At 37.1% G+C, this 23,727-nt stretch overlaps 1 protein-coding gene across 3 annotated transcripts in view; it reads left to right on the top strand.

Annotated features, from left to right (window-relative positions):
• Window positions 1-23,171, top strand: part of arhgap24 (Rho GTPase activating protein 24) — a 133,447-nt gene extending 110,276 nt beyond the window's left edge. For 2 of the 3 annotated variants that reach the window (XM_089124034.1, XM_089124033.1), the window contains exons 4-10: window positions 6,501-6,623; window positions 13,677-13,884; window positions 15,388-15,520; window positions 17,286-17,359; window positions 18,133-18,254; window positions 18,344-19,418; window positions 21,636-23,171. In XM_089124034.1, coding sequence (XP_088980160.1) covers window positions 6,501-6,623; window positions 13,677-13,884; window positions 15,388-15,520; window positions 17,286-17,359; window positions 18,133-18,254; window positions 18,344-19,418; window positions 21,636-21,879 — 1,979 coding nt within the window. In that variant the 3' untranslated portion in view covers window positions 21,880-23,171. Of the gene's footprint in view, window positions 1-553; window positions 713-6,500; window positions 6,624-13,676; window positions 13,885-15,387; window positions 15,521-17,285; window positions 17,360-18,132; window positions 18,255-18,343; window positions 19,419-21,635 lie in introns of those variants that run through there. The other variant, XM_039672611.2, reaches the window with a different exon arrangement.
• Window positions 23,172-23,727: the final 556 nt, after the last annotated feature.

The raw sequence follows: 23,727 nt of genomic DNA, 5'->3' as shown, positions 1-23,727 counted from the left end.
GGGAGTCAGTCAAGACAGATAATGCTTGGGTGTGTGTGTCAGTGTCAGAAGGTCAGGATGACTAGACAGTTTTATATGTTTTGCATCGTGAAAAGAAATGAATGCTCCATTTAACTAATTTATAGTGTGTAATTAGTCTTGTTTCCCTTTATAAAAAATTACTATAGTAACCACCATATTGTTGTAAGCTTATTATTCAAAGTGTTACTCATTATGCATTAATAAAACATTGCCCAATAATAATAAAATCATATAGCTAGCTATTATTATGCATATTTTTTTCTTTATACCTCAAAGGCTTTGATTCAAATAATTATAATTAAAAAGCAATTGAAAATTGCTACAATTATTTCGCAGGTAAAAACAGGGACACATGGGGTAAAACGGAGACACATGGTTTTCACCAAAGTGTAAACTATGACAAATGTGAAAGCAAACTATGATATTACGAAAATGATGAACGAAATATAGCTCAACAGTCTGCATGACGTCACGCAGCTCTAAACGCCAAACAAACAGCGTAGTGGCAGCGAGTGCGTGAGGGGAGGGACTGACAAGCGCTGGTAATCCTATTGTGTCTCGCGCAGCCGGTGCGCGAGGTGCTGGTGTGTGGAGCAGTGCGCGCGGCCGTTTGGAACATAAGTGGGATTTATTTCTGCAGTACTTTGAGTCCATACGTATGTAACAACTACCCGCACCTGGAAGCCTTAGGGTTAGTATGTATACTGAGGCGTTATTTTATAGTGTTGGCTTGTGTGGTGGTTTCATTTTGAAGCGCGTAAATGTTGCGTGTGTGATTTTACAATTTACAGAGAGTGTAAACAAGACTGGATTTATGTACTAAACTCGCAAATGTGGGCATTTGCAAGGTAATATACATAGGGAGTGGGGGGATCTAATAGAACGCGTTTGTCTTTGCGTTTAAAAAATAGACGCAAGCCTCGAGACGCGTTTTAAAAGTTGCACTATTTTTAACACTCTACCGCATGTTGCATGCATTACGGAAGTAATGTTAAACAAATTGATTTTTTCTTTCTTTTTTTCGTTTTTTTTTTTTTTTTTTTTTTGGAGAATGGATTTGACCTCATTCCTAAAATAAAACAAGTGATGTGTATCAGTTTAACAATATTTTACTGTTAAATGTATGAATCGCCTCATTTATGACGACAATGACATTCCAATAATTACATTTGTTCAGATTTTAATTAAAAAGTTAGTTAATTTTTGCTATTAGTTTGTTTATTGGAATTTTACATTATGTTAAGTTTTATGACATTTGTGTTCATTTAGTTCATATTTACTATAAGGTTGTGTCATGTGTTGATGGTGTTTTTGTGGGTAACGCTGTGCTCTATTTTAGTATTATTATAGTATTATTGACCACAGTTGCTGGAAGCACCAATTTGGTGAACTTGGCTTTCCACATGTGTTATTATTAGCACAATTTACAGTAAGAAACTGATTTGATTAGCTCTTGTATATTACATTAGATGATGCATTGACGTATACAGGTAAAACTGAAATATAGAGCAAACTAATTATCTAAATGATGAAATTGTTGGTGCATACACTGCATCCACTGTGCAATAGAGGGTTAAAATGTGAAACTATCTTAAAAATGCAACACTTGTCTGCTTATCTGATTCATATACATACATCAACTATTAAAAGGAATCACACATGTAATGCAAGAATGCATCCTGAGACTTTAGATTTTAAGGGCCCTGTTATGTCTCTAGATGTATTATGGCATTATCTTGACAGATGTGAAAACTGAAGCATTTTTGTTTGTCTTTCTGGGATGTAAGGGTTTGTGCGTGTGATGGATTGTTTAATATGTGAGAATTCCATAGGAGCAGTGCATGCAGATAAACATACAAAGCACAAGAGGAATGTGTGTCTATAGATCATTCTTACATTGTTTATTACACACACTGATGGTCCATGCATACATTACACTATGTAAACCTTCTCTCTACTCCTTAACACACTGTCAAATAGCTCTCTATATAAAAATATATTACTTTATGTGGTGTATGTTTACTCAAGTGCTTTGTCCATGTATGAATTCAGTTAATAGTGCCAATAAACATCATAACCTTGGCATTTGCATATTAGTCGGTGGCATTATATATCCATAAAGAACTATATCCTCAAAATGATGTGCTTTGCAAGCATAACTCGTACTATAATTAATTTCTCAAGTGCTTTTCGACGTGTAAGCAATGCGTCTGGAAAAATAGGCACACCAAAAAGTATGCATTGATGCATTTCATAAGCATAATGATGTTATTTTAAATGTAATTAGCTCACGCATTTGCATATTAGCCTTATTTATTGAAGATCGCTGGAGTAGATCTGTCAGCGGTGACATCGTGCTTGGCACATTATGGTTTGCTAACCGGCTCAGCCGTGCCCTGGTCATGAAGATGGGTGATTGTTGAACGCTCAGCGGGCACAAAGGGCTCTCGTTAGCCTCCTGAGTGTGTGAACTGGCACCGGGATCAATGGCAGCGGGCTTGTAAAAAGCTGGTTCATTATGAACCCTTGAGAACTTGTCACTCACCCGCTGCGAAGTAGAGAGGAGCCGAAAGATGGACGGCGATCTCAGATTTTTAAAGCTACTGTTTACAAAGTGGTGCTGATCCTAGAACAGCTTTTATGGGTCGCCTCGATGGGTCTATACTCATGGGAAAAGTCTAGTTTAAAGAGGCACATTAGGGTTAATGTATAGCCAGGTGATGGAGGGGAGGGGAGAAAGCATTTGGGTCATAGATCGTTGAGTTCATTTGGAGAGGAAGGTAATCTATTAGAGTATCTGTAGTAAGAGTGGGGTCACGGGTCTCTGGAGTGAACTAAAGTACTGGTTAGAGTAAAATGGTTGAAGAAAGAATCATGGGGTGGTTGAAGCAGTGCTGATGTTTGTTATAAGGAAATGCAGTATAGTTAGGCTGGTGGTATTTGTTTTCATGCCATTGTTTGGTACATTGGTTCCAGTTAAGGTGCTGTTCTAGATTAGAGAGTCTAATTTTTTGAATGGCTTCCAGTCCTTTGAACCAATCCAAAATGCTTTTTTGTTGTTGTTGCTGTACTGCTGATTATACCTGTACCATTTTTTTCATTGTTTATCAATTTAATCCATTTTAAAGGGTTAGTTCACCCAAAATTGAAAATTCTGTCAGTATTTACTCACCCTCATGTTGCTCCAAACCTCTATGTGTTTATTTGTTCTGCTGAACACAAAGGAAGATGTTTGGAAGAATGTTTTTATCAAACAGATATCATTCCCCATTGACTACCATAGTAGGAAAAAATACATACTATGGTAGTTAATGGGGAATGAGATCTGTTTGATTAAAACATTCTTCCAAACATCTTCCTTTGTGTTCAGCAGAACAAATAAACACATAGAGGTTTGGAACAACATGAGGGTGAGTAAATACTGACAGAATTTTCATTTTTGGGTGAACTAACCCTTTAATCCATGCAGTGAAAGTGAATGGGGATGGAAGCTGTTGATTTCCAAAAATATGAACCAAAGCACAATAAAAAATAGTTCAGACTATGGTGTAATACAAGTCTTCAAAAGCCATGATTATGCGCTACACTATACTGTATTAATACTGTTATTGAGCAAGAATGCATTAAATGTATAAAGTCTTCTGTTTCAAATACATTCTGTTATTTTGAACTTTATGTACATCAAAGAATCCTGGAAAACATTTATAATTGTAAAAAAAAAAAAAATGTTTCTTGTTTAATTTTTACCAAATGAGCATATCAGAATAATTTCTGAAGGGTCATGTGACACTGACTGGAGTAGTAATGCTGAAAATTCAGCTTTGCGTCACAGGAATAAGTGTGATTCAAAATATATTAGAATTGAAAAATGTTATTTTAAATGGTAAAATTAGCCTATTTCAAAGGCCTCTGAGCATAACAGACTTCCTTCAAAAACATAAAAAAAATTAGTGTGTCTTTTTAACCTGTAATACCAATTGGAGCTAAAATTCAGGTCTTTAGTTTTATAATCATGCCCTCTGTCTATTCTCTAACCATTGAATTGGAGAATGGTTTTAATGAACCAAATGTGAAGTATTAAAATGTAATTTCAGACCCATGTAGCTCACCAGTGTCTGTCCTTTCATTTCTAGATGTTTGGCCTCACTGATAAAGCAGCCATGCATTGCAGCCAAGAGGAATGAGCTGGCGAGCACTTCTATACATTCATTCTCTCTTCAATGAAACAGGTGTCGTGTTAATTGGGGAAGAGGCCTTGTTTACTGCTAGATAGACTCATTTACGATTCATTTAGCCTCCTCTTGGTCCTCTGACAGTGTGTTCAGAGCTCTTGTGTTATATGTGCTCAAGTGGTCGGAAGATGAGACCGCAGCAGATGGTGTGTAAACTGTGTTCTAGTCGGACCCCTGTCGAGTCTGCCCTTTGTTGCACGCATGCATTCCTATGTGAGCGGGTCGGTGCATATGCCATGACACTTTAGTCTTGGCTTAGGTTGCCGTTATCTTACTCTCATTCATCTGCTGCCTCAGGCGGTGGACTGCAGCTCAGCATTCCAGCTTTTGTCTCCTTCATTTCCATTTGTAAAACAGGTGTGGATGCCGAAACACTAGAGCAAGTTTATGAAATGTAAATGTGATGGATTGTGCTGACTTTTTGCAAAGATTTTGCTTTGAATGGCTTTTGTGTTGTTTTAGTAAAAATGTTTCTTAATAGGTGACATGGTAGGTAAAACTATATGTCATGAAAGTCATTTACATGTCGATTATACGTTTTTAAAGGTAGTGACAAAAGGTCCAAAATGTTGCAAAATTGCCTTGAAAAAGTAATATGTGGCAATTTTGGGGCCAATAAAATTTTACTAAACTTTAAAAAAACTGAATATGGCCTTACAATGCTTGTTTCTTCTGAAAACCTGAACCTCAAATACTCTATTGCCATGTCACTTAGGTAAATGTAAGATAAAGATAAAATAGGCTGAGTTTGTAAATTTAGCCCCCTGTTTGGTTACCCAAATGAATTAAATAAAACTATATGCAAATATGACAAGCAAAAACAAATCTGACAAAAATAGGCCACAACACACTCGGTTGTGCACGGAAGCTATTTCCGAAGGATCAATCGCTCCGTTTCCAGGGGTGTTGTGCAGGAGTCGATGTCATTGTTCCTTCTGTGATTTCCATCTGCTTTGCTTCTCGACAGTCTATAAATACATTTTTAATGGTCGCCAAACTGATCTGGTTGCAGATGAAAATCAATAATCAAGACAGCGGCGACTCCCTGGAGAACTGCATGAATTTAGTCTTTCATTCAAATCATATCTCCATTAACTCTTAAAAATCTCCCTCAGCACACGGATCGGACATGTCAGACATGCTTTTAAAGAATGGTATAATCATCTCTCTCCATATGGATGAGGAACAAAACAAGATGTATCCGGCACTGATCAGATTTTATCTTGATTTTTCTTTCTGTCTGTCTTTTGTTCTTTCTCGTCACATTTCTTTATAGAGCTTAGTTTGAATTGTTTCAAAGCAGCTTTAGAGTGATAACAGGAAAATAATGCAAAAAAGTGTTTTCAAAAGAAAATAGTGTTACAGTCCAGCTTACTGTAAGTAAGTTCAGTGTTGTTTCTTTTTTGTTGTAAAAAAGTTATCAATTTAGTTGATGTTATTGTCCCGCTCAGTTCGGTTCCCATATTATGGTGTCAAAGCAGGCAGATCAATATTATTGTTGAATATTAAATTAAATATTACATTTAATGTCCTTAACCTAGCAAGCCAAGCCATTGGCAACTGAAGTAGAAAAAGGCGACAGTGGCAAGGAACCAAAACTCCGTCAGGTGGCACAATGGAGAAAAAAGTGATACTTTGTTAAATTAAGTTAAAAAAAAAATGTTTTTTGCTGCTGTAATATGGAAATCTAGCAGTTTTAACCTAAAGTAAAAAGTCTTTATTTTTAAACACTTTCTATCAATGTTGTCATTTAAATTCCGTGGGCCGATGCATGCTGTTCTCAAAAACAAGACAGACACCTCATTCCCCAGCAGACTAAACATGTGACATCACCTCGCATCAACCGAGACAAACCCATGGTCAAAAGTCTCAGGCTCAGCTCCCTTTCACAGATGTCAAACACACCTGAACATTTTTACATAATGGCTTTGAGTCAGGGGTTAATGACGGATCACAGAAGTGTCAGTGAGGTTTAGTACGCAGCGGCATGTGACCTCTCATCTTTCATGACAGAGACCTAATTGGTTGTTGTCGTGGTTTGTTGAAAGAAACGTTTTGGGGGCTGAATGTGAAGAAAGTGAATGAGATTTACCTGGCTCTTGCAATTGAAATTGTGTTTATTGCTATATTTTAGAATTGTCAGTTTAAAAATGTCAAATTGTATATATTTTTTTTTTAAATGGGGAAAAAATGTTAACTTCTCAAATCAACAAACATCTGACCATTATTTCAATTTTCTCTCTTTAGGGGGCGACAGGGAGCGAATGACATCCAACCATGAGACGTACCTTCTTATGGCCAGCACGCAGAATGACATGGAGGATTGGGTGAAGACCATCCGCAGGGTGATATGGGCTCCGTTTGGAGGAGGTGAGCTTCTGCAACCAGTTTGTTAGAATAAATCAGTGGTTAATGGTTATAAACAGGCTGGTCACAGTTTAACCATGCTTTACTTACACAGCTCAGCTTTGCTATATATTATACTAATGTATAATGAGAAAAACTGCGAACCAAAGAGGGCACCGATAGACAAGACAGAGAAGATTACTTTTGATATGAAACAAATTCTCAACTCTCAGATTCTGTCAATTTTATTATGAAATTCAAACAATAAATTGGCAAACGTTTTGGCGCTTTTAAATGTGACAGATCGCTGTAGCGCCTGACTCTTGAACGATCATCTCTTTACTAACTGACCTCTCTTTACTAGCCTACAAGTTAATAGTAAATAAACACAACTGATCAACAGCTATGTAGAAAGATACAGTAACGTTACAACTTACCAAAACATATATGACTCATTCATAATATCGACCAATCAGTGTTTTTCAACTGTGGAAAGAGGTCAATAATATAGCTGGAGTAGACTACATGTCTCATAACGTTACATTTACAGTACCTCAGGAAAGCCATTCAATGACCATAGAAAATTGTATTTTATATTATATTTAGTATTACTATAAATTGGTATTTTGCTAAATATGTACACTATATTACATATTTATTATATTTTTCACTTATACACTCTAAAAAATACTGGGTTGTTTTAACCCAATTTTGGGTCAAATATGGACAAACACAGCCATTGGGTTACATTTTTAAATTACATTTTAACCCAATGTTTGAGTTTGTCCATATAATTTGACCCAAAATTGGGTTAAAACAACCCAACATTTTTTAGAGTGTAGCATTAAAATATTATAAAGTTGTTATTGTAATAAAAATCGCATTAGGCCTATATTTAATTTGAGTGGTTATTTTGGACCTTTAATAATACCAGCTGATGTTTACCACATTAGGTGAGATTTTATTTCTTGAGAAAAATTAACATGTATCTAGTATCTACTGTACCACTTCTATAGACAACTTCTATAGAAATTGAATCAAGATTGGAATAAAACCACAAGAATTAAATTGAAATAGGAAAATTTGTATCAAGCAATAATAAAACCAGTAGCCTATACCAATTATTGCACCATACTGTCACTAAACCTAATACAATTATGTTTAGTTAGGCTACCAAATGTTTTAATAATCATAATAGCTTACACTTATTGTTTGTGATGCAAGTTTTTTACACATTTTTGCTATTTTCATGACAACTTTCAATATTGTAATGCAAAACAAATATATAAAAAAGATTCTTTTTTAGTGTAAAGTATTTAGACAAACATGTTTTATTTATTTTTTTGCTTTAATACATAAATGTAGCAGTGTTTTAAAGAACCTAAATTAAAATTTCCTCATTCATTCATTCATTTTGACTTTTATTCTATTTTATTTCAGTCATTGTCTAAAACTCTATTGAACTTTTTAAAATGATTACGTTTTAGCAATTGATTTGGAGTAGAAACAATTATATATCATTAGAAGCTTTATGATTTTCTGTAGTTTTTACTCAAGTTGTATCTCTGGGTCAAGGTTGGAACAGTTTGCATGTATTTAAAGACTCAATATAGATTTCATTTATAGAAAAAAATGCCATTAGGTCTTTGAAATAGTTGTCAGTTTAATTGACTCGATGTGAGTGGTGTAATTGCTGTTGGGTTATCAATGTCTCTGTAAGAGTGCGGTAATGGGTGATCATGTTCATTGCTGTGTGGGTGTGTTTAAATGTGTGCTATTTTTTTCAATCTCGCATACAGCACCATGATTAGACTGCCCACTTTCCAATTTCGGCTTAAAAGGTGTGTTCACCAGACTGCAAGAATGGCTCATCCGTCTGAATGATCCCACTCTGTGTGGGCAGAAATGTGACCGGCCTCAGTGTTGAGGGTACCAGACTGACCAGACAGACTGCAGACTGACAGCATTGAACTTTTACAACTTGTCCAAAAATATTTGTTTAATTACTCAAAAGTTCAGTTATTTGTAATACGTGGGGCCACACTGTGCTTTTTTTTTTTTTTTGTGACCGTTTTGCAATCTCTTTAATCTCCCAGTTTGTTTAAACCTATATTTCTATGTGAACTCAATTGGTTCATTGGACTTTGACAAATGGAGACTGTTACGATTTTGGTGGCATTTCTGTGCACAGAGCCGTTCAAATCTCATAGCCAAAATAATTAAGATTCCTTAGGAATGCATTTAGTGTTTACATTTGTAGTTGTGAAAGCGACATTCCCTCCCAAAGTCAGTTGATTTACCTGATAGGTCAAAGGTCACTGAGTCAAACAGTGTACAATATCCCACTGTAGGGGTTCTTTGGGGTTTCACGACCACCCAGTTGCAGTGCGTGTGTTCTAGTCTCTTCTCCTTGACCTTTGACATCTCCGTCTCAGATTTGATTTGAGCATGTGTGCGCAGCTGCAACAAGTTGATAATTCATTAGAGCGCGGACGTTGTTTATAATCATTATCAGATGTAATTAAGTTTTGACTTGTTAAATGTTATTTGGCGTTTGCAGTGTGATTACCCTTCTGTCAAAGACTTTATTGGCTTTCAGAAGTGACTTTTGTAGTTAATGGAGTATTGATTCTCTGAGGATGACACTTCCAGTGGGATTCAAGAGAGATCACATATTAGTTAAAAGTTTACTTTGACTAAACAAGGAACTTCACCAACCTACCTGTGACATATTAGACCCATAATGCATGCTGTATGCTATACATTACAAAAATGCCAAACTATCACCTTATCAGAACATCCAGTGTCAAGTGTCATTTCATAATAAAGGTTAAAGTCCCCCTGTTGTCAATAATTGTATCCCTTTAAAACTAATCTTTGATCACCAAAACTACATTTTTTTCATGCTTTAAAATAGCTTGAACGTAACCCTACGCCCTTGCCTCATTTAGTATATGCGGTTCTATGAATATGCAAATTAGCCCCGTCTCCACTTACTCACACCAGCTCAGAGGTAGTTTGTGACGTCAGAAGCACCAGCAATTTCAAGCCGCGTTTTGAGTCTGTCTTTGGTTTACTGCAGTTTTAAGGAGAAAATACTCAGCAATGGTGTTGACATATGAATTTGCACATGGTTTGTCTTAAAGCATATTAAAAACACCACATATAAACAATATTAAAAACTTGATTTTCACCACAGGTGGAATTTTGTAGTTAGGTTTGTAAATCAGAATTTTAAGCCAATGAGATTTTGTTGTGGGTGGAGCTACCCAGCATGATGGGATAAAAATTGAAAACATTATTGGTAATGTTACTAAAACTAATTGGGTCATCACTGGAATGGATAAGACGCATGCAGTCCTGGGTCTCAAGCAATTTGGTCAGTGTGTTGACTAAAATTAAAAAATATTAATCATGTTCAGTAACTGAAATAAAGTTGAAATAAAATATCACAAATATTAGAATGTGAAGAAGAAGCTATGTATGAATATTGCAGTAACCTTATATAAAAAAAGGCAAAAGCACATAAAAATACTAAAAGTTCAAATCAAATTTAAAGGAAAGTCATTATTTTCTCATAATCTCCTACCATTTTATATTAAAGATGAATTTGTTAAATTAAAGATATCAAGAGCTCATTTAAATGCTCATTTTACTGTACTCGTTATAGGGTTTGAGATGTTAATCCTGCCCTTAAGGGTCAGACAGAGAATATTCATTCAATGCATGTTTTTATTCTTCATTCAGGAAGATCAAAGAAACAATCAGTCTGTGTTTAATCTTCCGCCAATGAACTGGAAGACCTTTTAGGCTGAGAGCGATTTGCCCACAGCCATTGTGGAGCACTGTTGTTCAAACGTCTACCAAAAAACACGGCGGTGTGAACAGCAGGAATGAGGGCCGAAGGCTGGGAACAGCCACAACAGACGATTACACAGCTAAGAGCTTAGCAACTTTTTTTTTAAATACTAACCTATACGGGGTGGAGTGGAGGGGGGTTGTTTTGGTCTGTCGTACTCGAGTACAGGTCAGGTCTGAGCTTTGGATGGATGGAGTGGTTCGTCTCCTCCCCTTTGAATCCAAACCTTCTTAAAGGAGGGAAAGCACTCTACTTCCAGAAATACAGGAGAGGGGAACAGTTAAAATACAAGGAATGGCTTCAGGGCAATCTGACCAATCTGTGAACGAAAAGAAGACAAGATGAGACGAAGAGAGGGGATCATAGGAGTGGAGGGGAGACTGAAGAAACTGCAAGAGAAGAGCTCAAAGGGTGTGAAACCGTAACGAGGGATAAAAAGAGATGAGAAAAGACCATCAAAAAAAAAAAGAAGGGACATCCTCAAAGGAATGAGATGAGACAGGAAGACCTAAAAGGTGCAAGAGCGTAATGAGAGGAGAAGATAGTTTGCAGAGAGAGCCGGTCTGCCAGCTTTCATATTCGATTTTCTGTAGGATAAGAGTCGCAGAGCAGCACAAAGAGCCCTGTGTGTGTGGATACATGAGGTCAGCAGAAAAGCCCTGGACAGCTTGAAGATGGCATGAAGTTCAGTGTGTGTGTGTGTGTACAGTGCTGATAATTGCCTATTGCTATTGTGAAGTGAAAGACAACTTAACCCAAATGTGATATTAAAGCCCTGAGCCGAGGATTCACAAACAGAGTGCTTACGGGAGATCCAGTCATGAGAAACCGAGGTGAAAGCCAGGAGAACTCACCGAAGGGAGAGAAAATCCATCAGGAGATTACCTTTGGCTGGAAGCACAAGTCTGAATCATCAAACTCTTTTCATGGGAAACTAGAAACTCGTGCAAGAGCTTCTGCATAAATCATTAAGAGTTGAAGCCAAGTCAATGTCTGCATTCAGTTTATTTACTTTTGTTCCTACTGTGTTTTAGGCAGATCACTATCTCACACCTGTGTGGTCACCGTAATAACATCGCTTGTCCAGAGATGGATCGTAGGAAATTTCTGAGTTTATTCATCCAGAAAGGATCTTTGTACAGTAGTAAAAGGAACTATACAAAGCAAGTCATTTTTCTTTCAGCATTTTGAGTTCCAATTGCGGTTCAAGTGTGGATATTCTCAAAGTTACAATGTTTTTTTCCCCAAAATTTTGGTTGAAGGAGCCTCTACTAGCCGGGACTTAACGTTTTGGATGATATTCTTGTGCCATTGTGTTTTTGTATGGATATAGTGTGACTGCAGGCCACATCAGACTTATTGTTGAAGATGCTCGGAGGAAGACAGTTCGAATGCACTTTCTTGCATCCGTTATTTTACTATAGTTCCATGCACAGAAGTGTCTTCCGTAAAATTAAAAGTTGCGTCAGCTTCAAACATGGTGAGTCAGACATTCTTTTGAATGTGAAAGAAAAGAAAATGCAAAACATTGTTTCCTCCATCAGCTCAGCCAGGAAAGGGCAGTAAATCCCTTCCTGTCTTCTTGGTTTAGTTGAATTTGTACCATCTTGTACCCTCGCCTGAGTCCGGAGACCCGGAAAGCGCCACCGATCCAAAGCTTCCAGGAAGTCTGGCCTAATCCCCGCTCATATGCATGCCACATGTGATTCACGCTTGTTTTCAGCCTGACTGATGCAGACAAAAGAACAGGACAGGAGAGGAAGCGTGCGATTTTCTTCTCAGAGGGCATGACATGAAAGAATGGCTTAAATCAGGCTTCTTTAGCAGCTCTCTCCTCACTGTTACGGGGCTTTTGTTTTGTCTCTGATACAGGAGTACAGGGATCACTTGAGTTAAAACTCATTTTTAGAGCTCTAAAACATCTGTCAAATAGCTCAAGACTCATTTTCCATAATAATATAATACAATAGCACACTAACTGAAATTATTCACATTTACTTTAGGCCTATAAATTTAAAGGATTATTAAGGGAAAATAAATAAAGATTCAAAATTGTTAAATATTAAATAAAGAAAATTCAGAGCATTCATTTATTTTTACTGAAACTTTGCAACGTCTTTTAAAGAGGTCATGAACTGGCTTTTTAAATTTTATGAGATTGTTGTCTGAGGTCAACGTATGACGTTTGCTTGGTTTCTACATTCAAAAACATCAAAATGAATAAGTAATAGGCTATTTTCTACCATAGTTTTGAGCATAGCTCAAATACACTTGGTTTTTATGGGCGTCTCGCACTGAAGACTTGGAAGTAAACGTCCACTGCTGTGAGTGGATAACAGTTTTGCATATTATAATGAGTTTCAACTCACCTCGTCGATGCACGTGGGGGAAATGGTTTTGAAAACTTCCAATGTTGTAAAATGGCAACCGGAATGATTCGCCCATACGTGTTCGACCCAGAGTCCGAACAGACGGACAATGTTTTACCTCATCAGCTGGAACGTCATTAAAAATAAAGTTTAAAGGGTAACTAAACCCCTGGTCAGAGCCTGACTCCACCCACTGGCAATATTTGAAAATGCTGAAAAAGTGTCCTGACCCCAGCAGAGATAGAGGGGACGAAATAGATTATAAAACACTCTATCCTGGTCGTTTTTAATACTCAGAATTCCAATTCCCGACTCCCTACAGTGGTTTTGAAGACACAAGATGGTTTTTATATTGCCAAGGGCGTAGCTCGCGTGGTGAGCTGAAACCTGCGTACGTCATGAAGTGCGGAACATCCAATAGGAAAATTCAACTGCAGTAGCCACCGTTGAACCTGAAGAGGGCAGCATTACGACGTTTTTACACCATATATTGTAGAAATAGAACACTTTATAAACAAATGTCAAAAAAGTTACTCGAATCAATGAATGGTATTAATAAAGATCCATTCTTACAGATCATTAACTAAAAAAAGTTGGTTTAGTGTTTAGTTACTCTTTAACCATGCAGTTCAATTGAATTTGATCTTCTTCTGCTGGGGTGGTGTTTTATCCTCTTTGTCGTCATAGTTTTCGTCGTAGTTATATATATATATGATATGTATGTATTTACAAAGAAAAAAGAAAATAAATCAGCAGGGGCGTGTCAAGGTTATTGTGTAAAGTAAGCAGGATTTTCCTATATGTTATCTTGTTTTTCAGAATTTTTCTTTATGTTGGCTTGTGTTTCAGGAATCTTTGGTCAGAAGTTGGAAGAGACGGTTCGATACGAACGACGTTATGGCAACAAAATGGCTCCCATGCTGGTGGAGCAGTGCGTGGACTTCATCCGCTGCTGGGGTCTACGAGAGGAAGGGCTCTTCCGTTTGCCTGGACAAGCCAACCTCGTCAAAGAGCTTCAGGATGCTTTCGACTGTGGAGAGAAGCCGTCTTTCGACTGGTACTTGCTCTAAATACACTTATAGTCTCTGTATGAATTATTTCAAAAGGTGGTTTTCACAGTGATGCCATAAACAACCATTTTTGAACCTCAAAGAACCTTTCAGTGATCAGTTCTTAAAAGACTTGGACTTATTTTACTTAGAATGAAGACCATTTTGAATCTTAATTCCGTTGTGCAAAATAAAGGTCTACAAAACCTTGGATGCTTTGGATAAAACATCTGCTAAATGCATACGTGGTGACCTGCAACATCTTGCTCTTTTCAAATACCATAGCATTTAAATAATGCCTGAATTGAGTCTAATTAAAGGCTTTACGAAAGGTTTTAGTTCGCTCTGGCTCCAGTGACAAATCAAAGTGAAAAGACATAATGACAGCTCTGGCACCTATAAAGCTTGTTCAACATACTTTCTCTTCATAATAAAACCCATTAGTTTGCCATCTTTTTGCTTCATGCTTGATCAAATTGATTTGCTTTCTTTTCATATGTCTGCCATTACAATTTAGTAGAACCTAATCTGGAATATTTATCCACACATTTGCATTCATGAATTAGCTAGACCAAATCTTCCTTTTTAACAACACAAGGTTTTTATTTAGTCTTTTTATTCCTTTTACATGACGTTCCCCAAATATTAGACTGAAAGTGCAGTATTTTGTCCATTTTAATGCAATGTCTCCTCATTACATTACATTAAAATGTAGACTTGGACACTTTCTCTTTCGGGAAGAGCTTTCTCTGTACTTCCGTCCGTGATGCCAAACGCTGCAGATAACACCAGCAGCTGTTTTCCAGTTGATTTACAGTCTGTGATTTTAGAGATGGCTTGTCAGAGCTCCACACAGGAAGAGACACCAGGAAAAGCACACTGCATATTTAACACCGTTCATATTTAGATCTTGTTGGTGTCTGAAGCAAAGGTGATAATTATAAAGGGTCATTGCTCAGAAAATACATTTGGCGGTTACATTATACATGTGCCGGCTATTCCTGTACAGCCCACCCAGGAAGTGACAATAAATCCAGCATGTTACGACGTCACCACAAGCCTAGGTCCTCTACGGGGCTGTTACATGGCCAATCAGTGACGGGCTTGTACTCGCTTTGATTTAGTACCAGCTTCCTGTTACTTATCATTAGATATACTGGGATACCCACTCAGGGATGTCCTCATTGCTCTCTATAGGGTGCATTCACACTTGTAGTTCAGTTCTCTTGGTTCTTTTGGTCCAGACCAAAAAAGGGAATGATACATTTAGTCCTGGTTAGCTTGGCGCTCACACTGTCATTTATAACACCGAACCTAAAAATACAAAACAAACAAGTTCATTTGTAAGCGAAACAAGACCCACATTTTCATGGGTCCGGGTGAACCACACTATTAGAGCAATTGCACCAAAGTTTATTTTAATCAAAGTGTGAACACACCATTAAAGTGTCCCACACTGTTTAACATGCTTTATCTCTTCTTTAATCAACACTTTCCATCTTTCTCTGCAGTAACACAGATGTTCACACCGTGGCATCCTTGTTGAAGCTGTACTTGAGAGAGCTGCCTGAGCCGGTCATCCCGTTCTGTAAATATGAAGAGTTTCTGGCCTGCACCAAACTCCTCAGCAAAGACCAGGATGAAGTGAGTCACCTCGTAACACATTTAGTCAAAAAATGAAGGCATGAATGGTTGACCATCACATGAGGTAACATATCTCAGTACTCAAAAGTTGGATTAAGTTTGATTGAGTGTCATTAAGGATGCAGGTTGCCAGATACTATACTGTATATGCTATGCTTTTTTTATATTGTTGAAAAAAGTCTCTTGATCACTAAGGTTGGATTTATTTCATCAAAAATAGTGAAAATTGTTATTTTGTGAAATATTCTTACATTTTAAAATAATTTATGTAATTTATTCCCTGTGATGCAAAGCTGAATTTTCAGCATCATTACTCCAGTCTTCACGTCTGTCACGTTATACTTCAGAAATCATTCTAATATGCTGATTTGCTTCTCAAAAATCATTTTAATTATTATCATGAATACAGTTGTGCTGATTAATATATATGCGGAAACAGTTTAGTATTCTTAAAGGAAGAAGAAAACAAGAACGTTCAAAAGAACATCATTTAGGCCTAGTTAAAATAATATTTTGTAATATTGTCACTTTTGGTCAGTTTAATGCATCCTTGCTAAATAAAAGTTTTAATTTCTCGCAAAAAAACAAAACAAAAACTTTAACTTTTAACTTTAACTTTCTCAGCAAGTGTACATCAAATTGTTGGAAACATTAAGAATGCAATGTGTGTATGCATTGTGTTGTGAATTTAATTTAGCCACATTTTTGGACTTGTGTTTTGTTCACGTTTATGTCACTCCTTACTGTTTTAATAGGCATTTTTTTTGTTTGTCTTGCTTACTTGTTATACTATTGGATCAACTTGGGTAAATTAAAATGAGGCAAATTAGGCTTAAACTAAGGGATCTTTCAGTTGTTTGTCATTTAGCGTTTTATAACACTTGGTTTAACAGACTGAATAAAAGTAAAAGCTGTTATCTTTAATCGTAATGCATCTACTTTATACTGAAGGTATTGTTGACCTCTTTGGTGCCATTCTTCTGGCTATTTCTCATTTCTGTTTGAGTTTGGTTCCCACCAGCAGGCTGAGAGAATGGCATATGACTTATCACATTATTCTCCCGCAGTCGTCTTTCATCTTGCGTACATCCATTCCTTATTTTCGCTGAGTCTGTAGAAGAAAGGGTTTGACCCTGAGGAACGGAAAAAGCCTCATTCTGACTTTAAAGTTCAACTTTTACCTTGCGTAAATCACAAGTGCCTCCAGCCAGAGGCTTTTCAGGATAGAATCAAAGTGCACAATGGGGTTTTACCAGATTTAATTTAATTTACTGGCCCAAGGTTGTGAACGAGATTCGTACCTGTGAGAATCCCTCGAGTGCGGAGCACACAAAGAATCGTGGTACGATATCAAATGAAGCTGAAGGCTGTACTGGATCCATTTGTTTTTGAGAAATGGCTTTCTCATGTGGTGCAACAAAGTATTTTTCCTCAGAGGGAGCCTGCAGGGAAAATACATATCAACCATGATAAAAACAGATCTGGGATGGAGCGCATCATTAAATCTAGACAGTCATCAATTGTTAAATTCATTGACCCATGCCTAGACGAATAGCACAGTTATAACAAAATAAATTGCAATATGAATATTTAAAGTCAATTAGGAAGAGTTTTAAAAGGAATGGGACTGGTTAAAATGTCTTTTGATTTAGTAATGATGTATATTAGTCCAGATCATTTCAAATTGAATTACAGAAGTCGGTTCAAACAAATGCATATATTTCCTTATTTATATATATATATATATTGTTTGGTCTTTATACAGGGAATGAAGGAATTAAAAGGTCAAGTAGAAGGTCTACCTCTGGTGAACTACAATCTGCTTAAATACATATGCAAGTAAGTGATTTGTTTTATTTTATTCCTTTGTGGCTCATCACAATGTGGATTAATGTTGTGAATTTTTCAGTTTACATGATTCTGCAGGTTACATTGTTATATATATATATATATATATATATATATGTATGTTTCTGACCACATATTAAGAATTTGTTCAAAATGCTGGGTTGTTTTAACCCAATTTTGGGTCAAATATGGACAAACCCAAAATGCTGGGTTAAAAATGTAATGTAAAAATTTAGCCCAACGGCTGGGTTAGTCCATATTTGACCCAAAGTTAGGTTAAAACAACCCAGCATTTTTTAGAGTGTGTACAGTAGTACAGTTTTGACTGACCTGAAACAAAGGGAACAAATTATTACAGTGTGGATTATTAACTTGTGGACACAATGTATATATTTTTCCACGCCATATGCTGGGTTCCGTATAAAATATAATCTTGTTTTTTGTGTGTTTGCCACGATCAAGTTCCAATAAACCAACCAACAAATATGTAAATATTACTACTTGGCTATTTTATATTAGGTTAAATTGTGTGTATTGTATATATATATATATATATATATATATATATATTATATATTTATATATTTATATGTATCATGATATAAAATTTGGGTCATAATGCTCACCACTTCACTTTCAGTTACTCTTACATTTTTATATGTTTACATATTTATTTATTTTTATGTCTTTTTTTATACATTCAGATTTGTACGTTCAGTTGCAGAAATCTCAGTTGTAAAGTTAAGACCTTTCTTTGGATTTAGGTTTCTGGATGAAGTTCAGTCTTACTCAGGTGTGAATAAAATGAGCGTACAAAATCTGGCTACGGTCTTCGGGCCAAATATTCTGAGGCCAAAAGTTGAGGACCCGGTGACTATAATGGAAGGTAGGTCTTTTTGTCCTTATCTCTCACTCCAGACAGCTCTAAATCGTGATTATTTTAGTGTTTGAGCAATCTGTTTGTCATGTGTTCAGGCACAGTACTGGTACAGCAGTTGATGGCCGTTCTGATTGGCCGGCATGATGTCCTTTTCCCACCCGAAGAGGACCAGACATGCACCCTGGAACTGGTTAATAATAACAACAATGAGACACAGAAACGGCCTACAAATGGTCAGCTACAAAACAAAGAGAACAATAACATCAGTGGGGTGCGACAATGCACCTGGGACGCACCCGAATCACCCACCCGGGCTCCTCTGGACAATGGCTCTCCCCGCTCGGGCAGCCCGCGTAACGGTTTTACCGGACAGCGATTCGAGGTGACCCGGAGTCCGCCACTGGCAGTAAAAAAGAACCCGGCTTTCAGCAAAGGCAGCGGGATTGTCACTAACGGATCGTTCAGCTCGTCGTCATCGTCCTCATGCGACGCCAATCAGGAAAAGAGTCAGACTCTACCTATTATCGGCACTCTGCATGCCCGTCGGACGGGTGCGATAAAGGGCTCGGGCACTAAAATGGGCGTTCAGAATGGTGTCGTTCGAATGGGCATATCCAGCACTGACGTGACGATTGGGACTCTGAATGGGCGGAATGGACTCTGGGTGCCCAATGGTCACGTTACAATGCGTGAGGTTAAAAGTCGAGACGCCGAGCACCAGCAGAACCGCCTGTCCACATACGACAACGTCCACATCCATCAGCAGCAGACGACACAGCCCAGTCTGAGCAGCAGCTGTGAGGACAAACAGAGCGTGGATAGCGCCACATGGTCCACCTCGTCTTGCGAGATCTCGCTCCCGGAAAACTCAACCTCCTGCCGCTCCTCTACGACCACGTGCCCAGAGCAGGACTTCTTCGGCAACAACTTCGAGGACCCTTTGTTGGACGGGCCAGCACAAGAGGATAACATACTGGTGGCGGACGAAAAGGAGCAGCGGACCAGTGTTGGAGGAGGCCGGGGAAGCAGAGGAACCAGCAGCAGCGATAACAGTGAAACGTTTGCCATCACAAATGGCCCGACCAACCACAGTGCACTACACAGCCTGGTGGCCAGCCTCAAACAGGAAATGCTCAAGCAGAAGAATGAATACGAAGCCAGGATCAAGAGGTGAGAGCCACGTTTAAAACTAGAGAGCCATGTTGTGAGAGACATGTCAGGACTTAAAAGTAATGGTACCAGGCTGTTGTTTGCGTTTGTCCTGGTCTTTGGTTGGAGAGTACACAAATAAGAGATGTTTTTCACAGTTTTAATGGAATTGAAAATGTATAGAAATGAAAGTCTGATTTCTTTTTTTCACCCTGGTTGTTTCCAACTTGCATGCCTCTCTTTATTTTGTGGATCAGTGTCAGTGATGAGAGATGCTGCAACAAATACATCTACTACATTTTTTTGTGTGATCTATAGAAGAAAACCCCACAAAAATGGGAAAACACCAATATTCACCAAAAAACAAAACGGTAACACTTTACAATAAGGTTCATTAGTTACTACATTAGTTAACATTACCTAAGAATGAACAGTACTTCTACAGCATTTGTTAGTCTTTGTTAATGTTAATTTCAACATTTACTAATACTTTATTAAAATCTTGTTAACATTAGTTAATGCACTGTGAACTAACATGAACAAACAATGAACAGCTGGATTTGTATTAACTAACGTTAACAAAGATTAACAAAAACAGTAACAGATGTATTGCTCATGGTTAGTTCATGTTAGTTAATACATTAACTAATGTTTGATAAATGAACCTTATTGTAAAGTGTTACCAACAAAACACACTCACACTCACACACACATATATAGAGGGAATGCATTGACGTCACTTTCCCGCCGGAACAACCCCCCTCAGCCTGACTGAGTGGCAAAAGATCTGCTGCGTGACTTGATTTAATAGGGGGAAACTGCGAAAATGCGACTAAAACAAACAATTGTATGAATTTAAACTAAATGTTGGACTCAATATAGTCTTCCTTACAACTTACTAAAGATCCAGTGATCCATGGATATTGACATGCAGCCAGGAATCGTGTTGCCTGACATTTATGTTTGCCTGATTTTGACACCGGGGAAATAAAAGCAATATAGACCTACATAAAGCAAATTTGCCTGTGTATTTGTATTTGCTTTATATAAATACAATATAGGTAGGTCTAAATCCGGGTGACCACTTACTGTAGTGTTATATACAGCCTATATATATATCATCATATCGTCCAGCCCTAAAACTTTATAGTTTTTTTTTTTTTTTGGTCAGTGTTTATTGAAAAAAAAACATCCAATAATGCAGAATATGCAATGATAAATATTTAATTGATGACTTGTTAATATATATAACAATACAAAATGGGTATGGTTTTACACCTCAATTCAGCATATTGACACAAAATGATAACTGCAAATCCACCTTTCGCTGACTGGAGTCCAGTTGTTTCTGTGAATTGCAGCGATCCATTTACTCCTCTTTTTATAGCAGTCTGTAAAAATATACTTCCGATTTTTTGTCAAATCCAGTTGTACAGTCAATCGCAAAGCTCTTTCCCACTTCATATGTGTTGTGTTTGTTTTTTGCGGCATTCACACTGAAAACCAATACAGCCGCTCAGTCTTTTTGCCACTCACTGTGAGTAACTGCAGACACTCCGGCCGACGGTGACGTCACTTGCATACCCTCTATACAGTATATGAGATGACAAATATTTTAAATATTTTCCCTTTTGCTTTTGTTTGCATTATCACTGCAGATCTATAATGAATTTAGTTATTTTTTTAAGCAATTTAATGAGATTATTTTTTTTTTTTTAAAAGAAACTATTATAAAAATATTTTTTACTATTAGAAAAAAAATTAGAAAAAAAATAGTATATTATATTATGGAAACAGCAATATATATATATATATATATACATATATATATATACACACACACACACATATATATATATATATATATATATATATATATATATAAAGTCACTTTTCAAATATATTTTCACACTTAATACATTTTATTTAATTTATATAATGAACATTATTATTACGTTATTGTAATAACTGTGGGGTCTTTAGCATAACTTAAGTTCTCTGGGATGTAAAATATAACTGATCTGATGTCAAGCCTGATGTGCAGCATATTTGTATTTCTGGCAGAGATCAATGTATAAATTTGTGGTGTTTGTTCTTTTTGTATTTTATTTTTTTTTTAAACTTGTGTGGTTCATGGTAGAATTACCTTTCACCTAAATAAACGTTTTAAGTGTTTTATTAAACTATCACAGTAGTGGTAATAGTTTATTTACCCACCCTTTCTCATCTTCTCTGCAGTCTGGAGCATCGGAATCTAGAGTTGGAGACAGTGATGGCGAATCTACATGAAGAGCTGGACCAAGAGAAGAAGAAATACACCATGGTGGAGATCAAGCTGAGGAACGCCGAGCGAGCCAAAGACGATGCAGAAAAGAGAAACGAGATGTTGCAGAAAGAGATGGAACAGTTCTTCTCCACCTTCGGAGACCTGACCGCAGACCCGCGACGGCCCGACAGAGCCAACACCATCTGGATCCAGTGAGTCTTTTCATCCACGCTTGTGAGGACAGTCTATTATTAACTTTACACTGTGTGGGCTGTTCTCTGACAGAACGTGGGCATCTCTTCAGCCGTGTCACCTGTCCATTCGATTCAAAGGTTTCGACACAGCTGAGCGAAGCCCATTGAGCTGATTGCGGACCAGTTGTGAGAATGCTGTTGGATTGAATTCATAAAGAAAGATGATGGGATGGTGCAGCTTGGTTAGGTGAAAGATGTCATGATGAAAGGTAAAGTGAAAATGAGTGTCAAACAGAAAGAAGTGGATTCTGACTCTAAATTATGACAGAAAACGTTTGCTCTGAAAGCGAACGGTAAGATTAACTCTTGGCTGTTACAGTTGAATGTGAGAAAACGAATATGAGAATGAACAATGAGTTTTAGATGATGGGAAACTCCTGAAGGACGACAGAACCAGGAACGCCACTCGTATTTCTTCTTGTGATCGAACCAAACGTTTCCTTGAGCTGTCGTGGATCCTCTTGTGTATATAAAGGCGAAACGGTGTTAACAATTCCAAGGTGAAGAAGAAATGTATAAATGCAAATTAAAGTAATGTTTAATGTACGTACTGATATTTAAACAGAATTCTCAATGTGTTACGTATACATTTTATATCAAGGCTTTTCCTTGCACTTACTGTAAGCATACGAGTTGCTGTTGTTTTCAGTATGGTACGAATATGAGACGTGGCAAACCTTTTGAATATCATTCAGTCTTTCCTGTTGCTTTTTTGCATAAATTTACCACTGCAAATAAACATTTTCTTCATCAGTATTAAAAATAATCATTTTTAAGCATAAATCTAATAATTTAGGGAGGTACAATATAGAACTTGTGACCAGCGGTGCAATATATATATATATATATATATATATACTTTGAATGATGTCTCAGATAAATTGTAAGGGTTTTAATGTATTTTTATTGGGAAACAACAAAAAATACTGATGGAGAAAATGCTTTTTTTGACGATGTGACCAAAACCAAGTAGACAAGGAAACCTGTAAATATTGGTGAAAACAGGGCAAACGCTCAGCCTGTCCTTGTCATTTGTACCTGTCGCACATCATTTGCTTTCAGCGGTGCTAGACGAGAGGACGTCTGTTAAAATGAAGACTAAAGACTTGACGATTCAAACCCGATGGGGTTTGTTCATGTCTCGGACCACGTGTCTGTGCGTTCGGGTTCATTTGCCTTGTCACAGCTGTCCATGCTTCTACTGTAGCTTGATGCATTCAGTGAAATGCGATGAAATTAAATTATGTGACCTCATTTAAACTGTCTTTAATTGCCTGGTGTTATTGTATCAGTCGCTGGGGCTGACCACACACGAAAGCTGTGGGTGGTCTGATGTGCACAACCACAAAATGAACGTTATGAATCGATACAGCATACTCCCAAACAAATGACTATGAAAAAAAAATATCCCTCATGACGCAGAATGCAACAAAATCATGGGGATATTGACCCGATCTTGTTGTTCTTATGCTGGGTGGGCTGTCATCTTTCCCCCCACTTTGCAATGTAATTGTGAATGTATTTGCTGGTGTTGATGTTCAATTAGGTAGAACATTTCTCAGCGCAGTGTTGTAATCTCTCACTTAAAGATGCAAAAATCATTTCTGACATCATTTACACAGCCCATAGAACTCAGAAGAAGAACGAAAGTATCAAAAGTGTGTTTCAAATGATTATATTCCAAGTCATTCTTTACCAACATTTCTTTTTTTGATTTCATCTTTTATTTCAGATTCATTTAATTACAAAAAAGTTGATATAGTTGATAACAACATTGGTTTGGAATGCCAAGATTTTGATTAAACAATTG

This window comes from Pimephales promelas, chromosome 19 (genome assembly GCF_988280905.1).
Source record: "Pimephales promelas chromosome 19, fPimPro1.hap1.1, whole genome shotgun sequence".
Taxonomy (NCBI): domain Eukaryota; kingdom Metazoa; phylum Chordata; class Actinopteri; order Cypriniformes; family Leuciscidae; genus Pimephales; species Pimephales promelas.
Note: the sequence above shows the minus strand (reverse complement) of the source record. Positions and strands in the feature narration are given on the sequence as shown.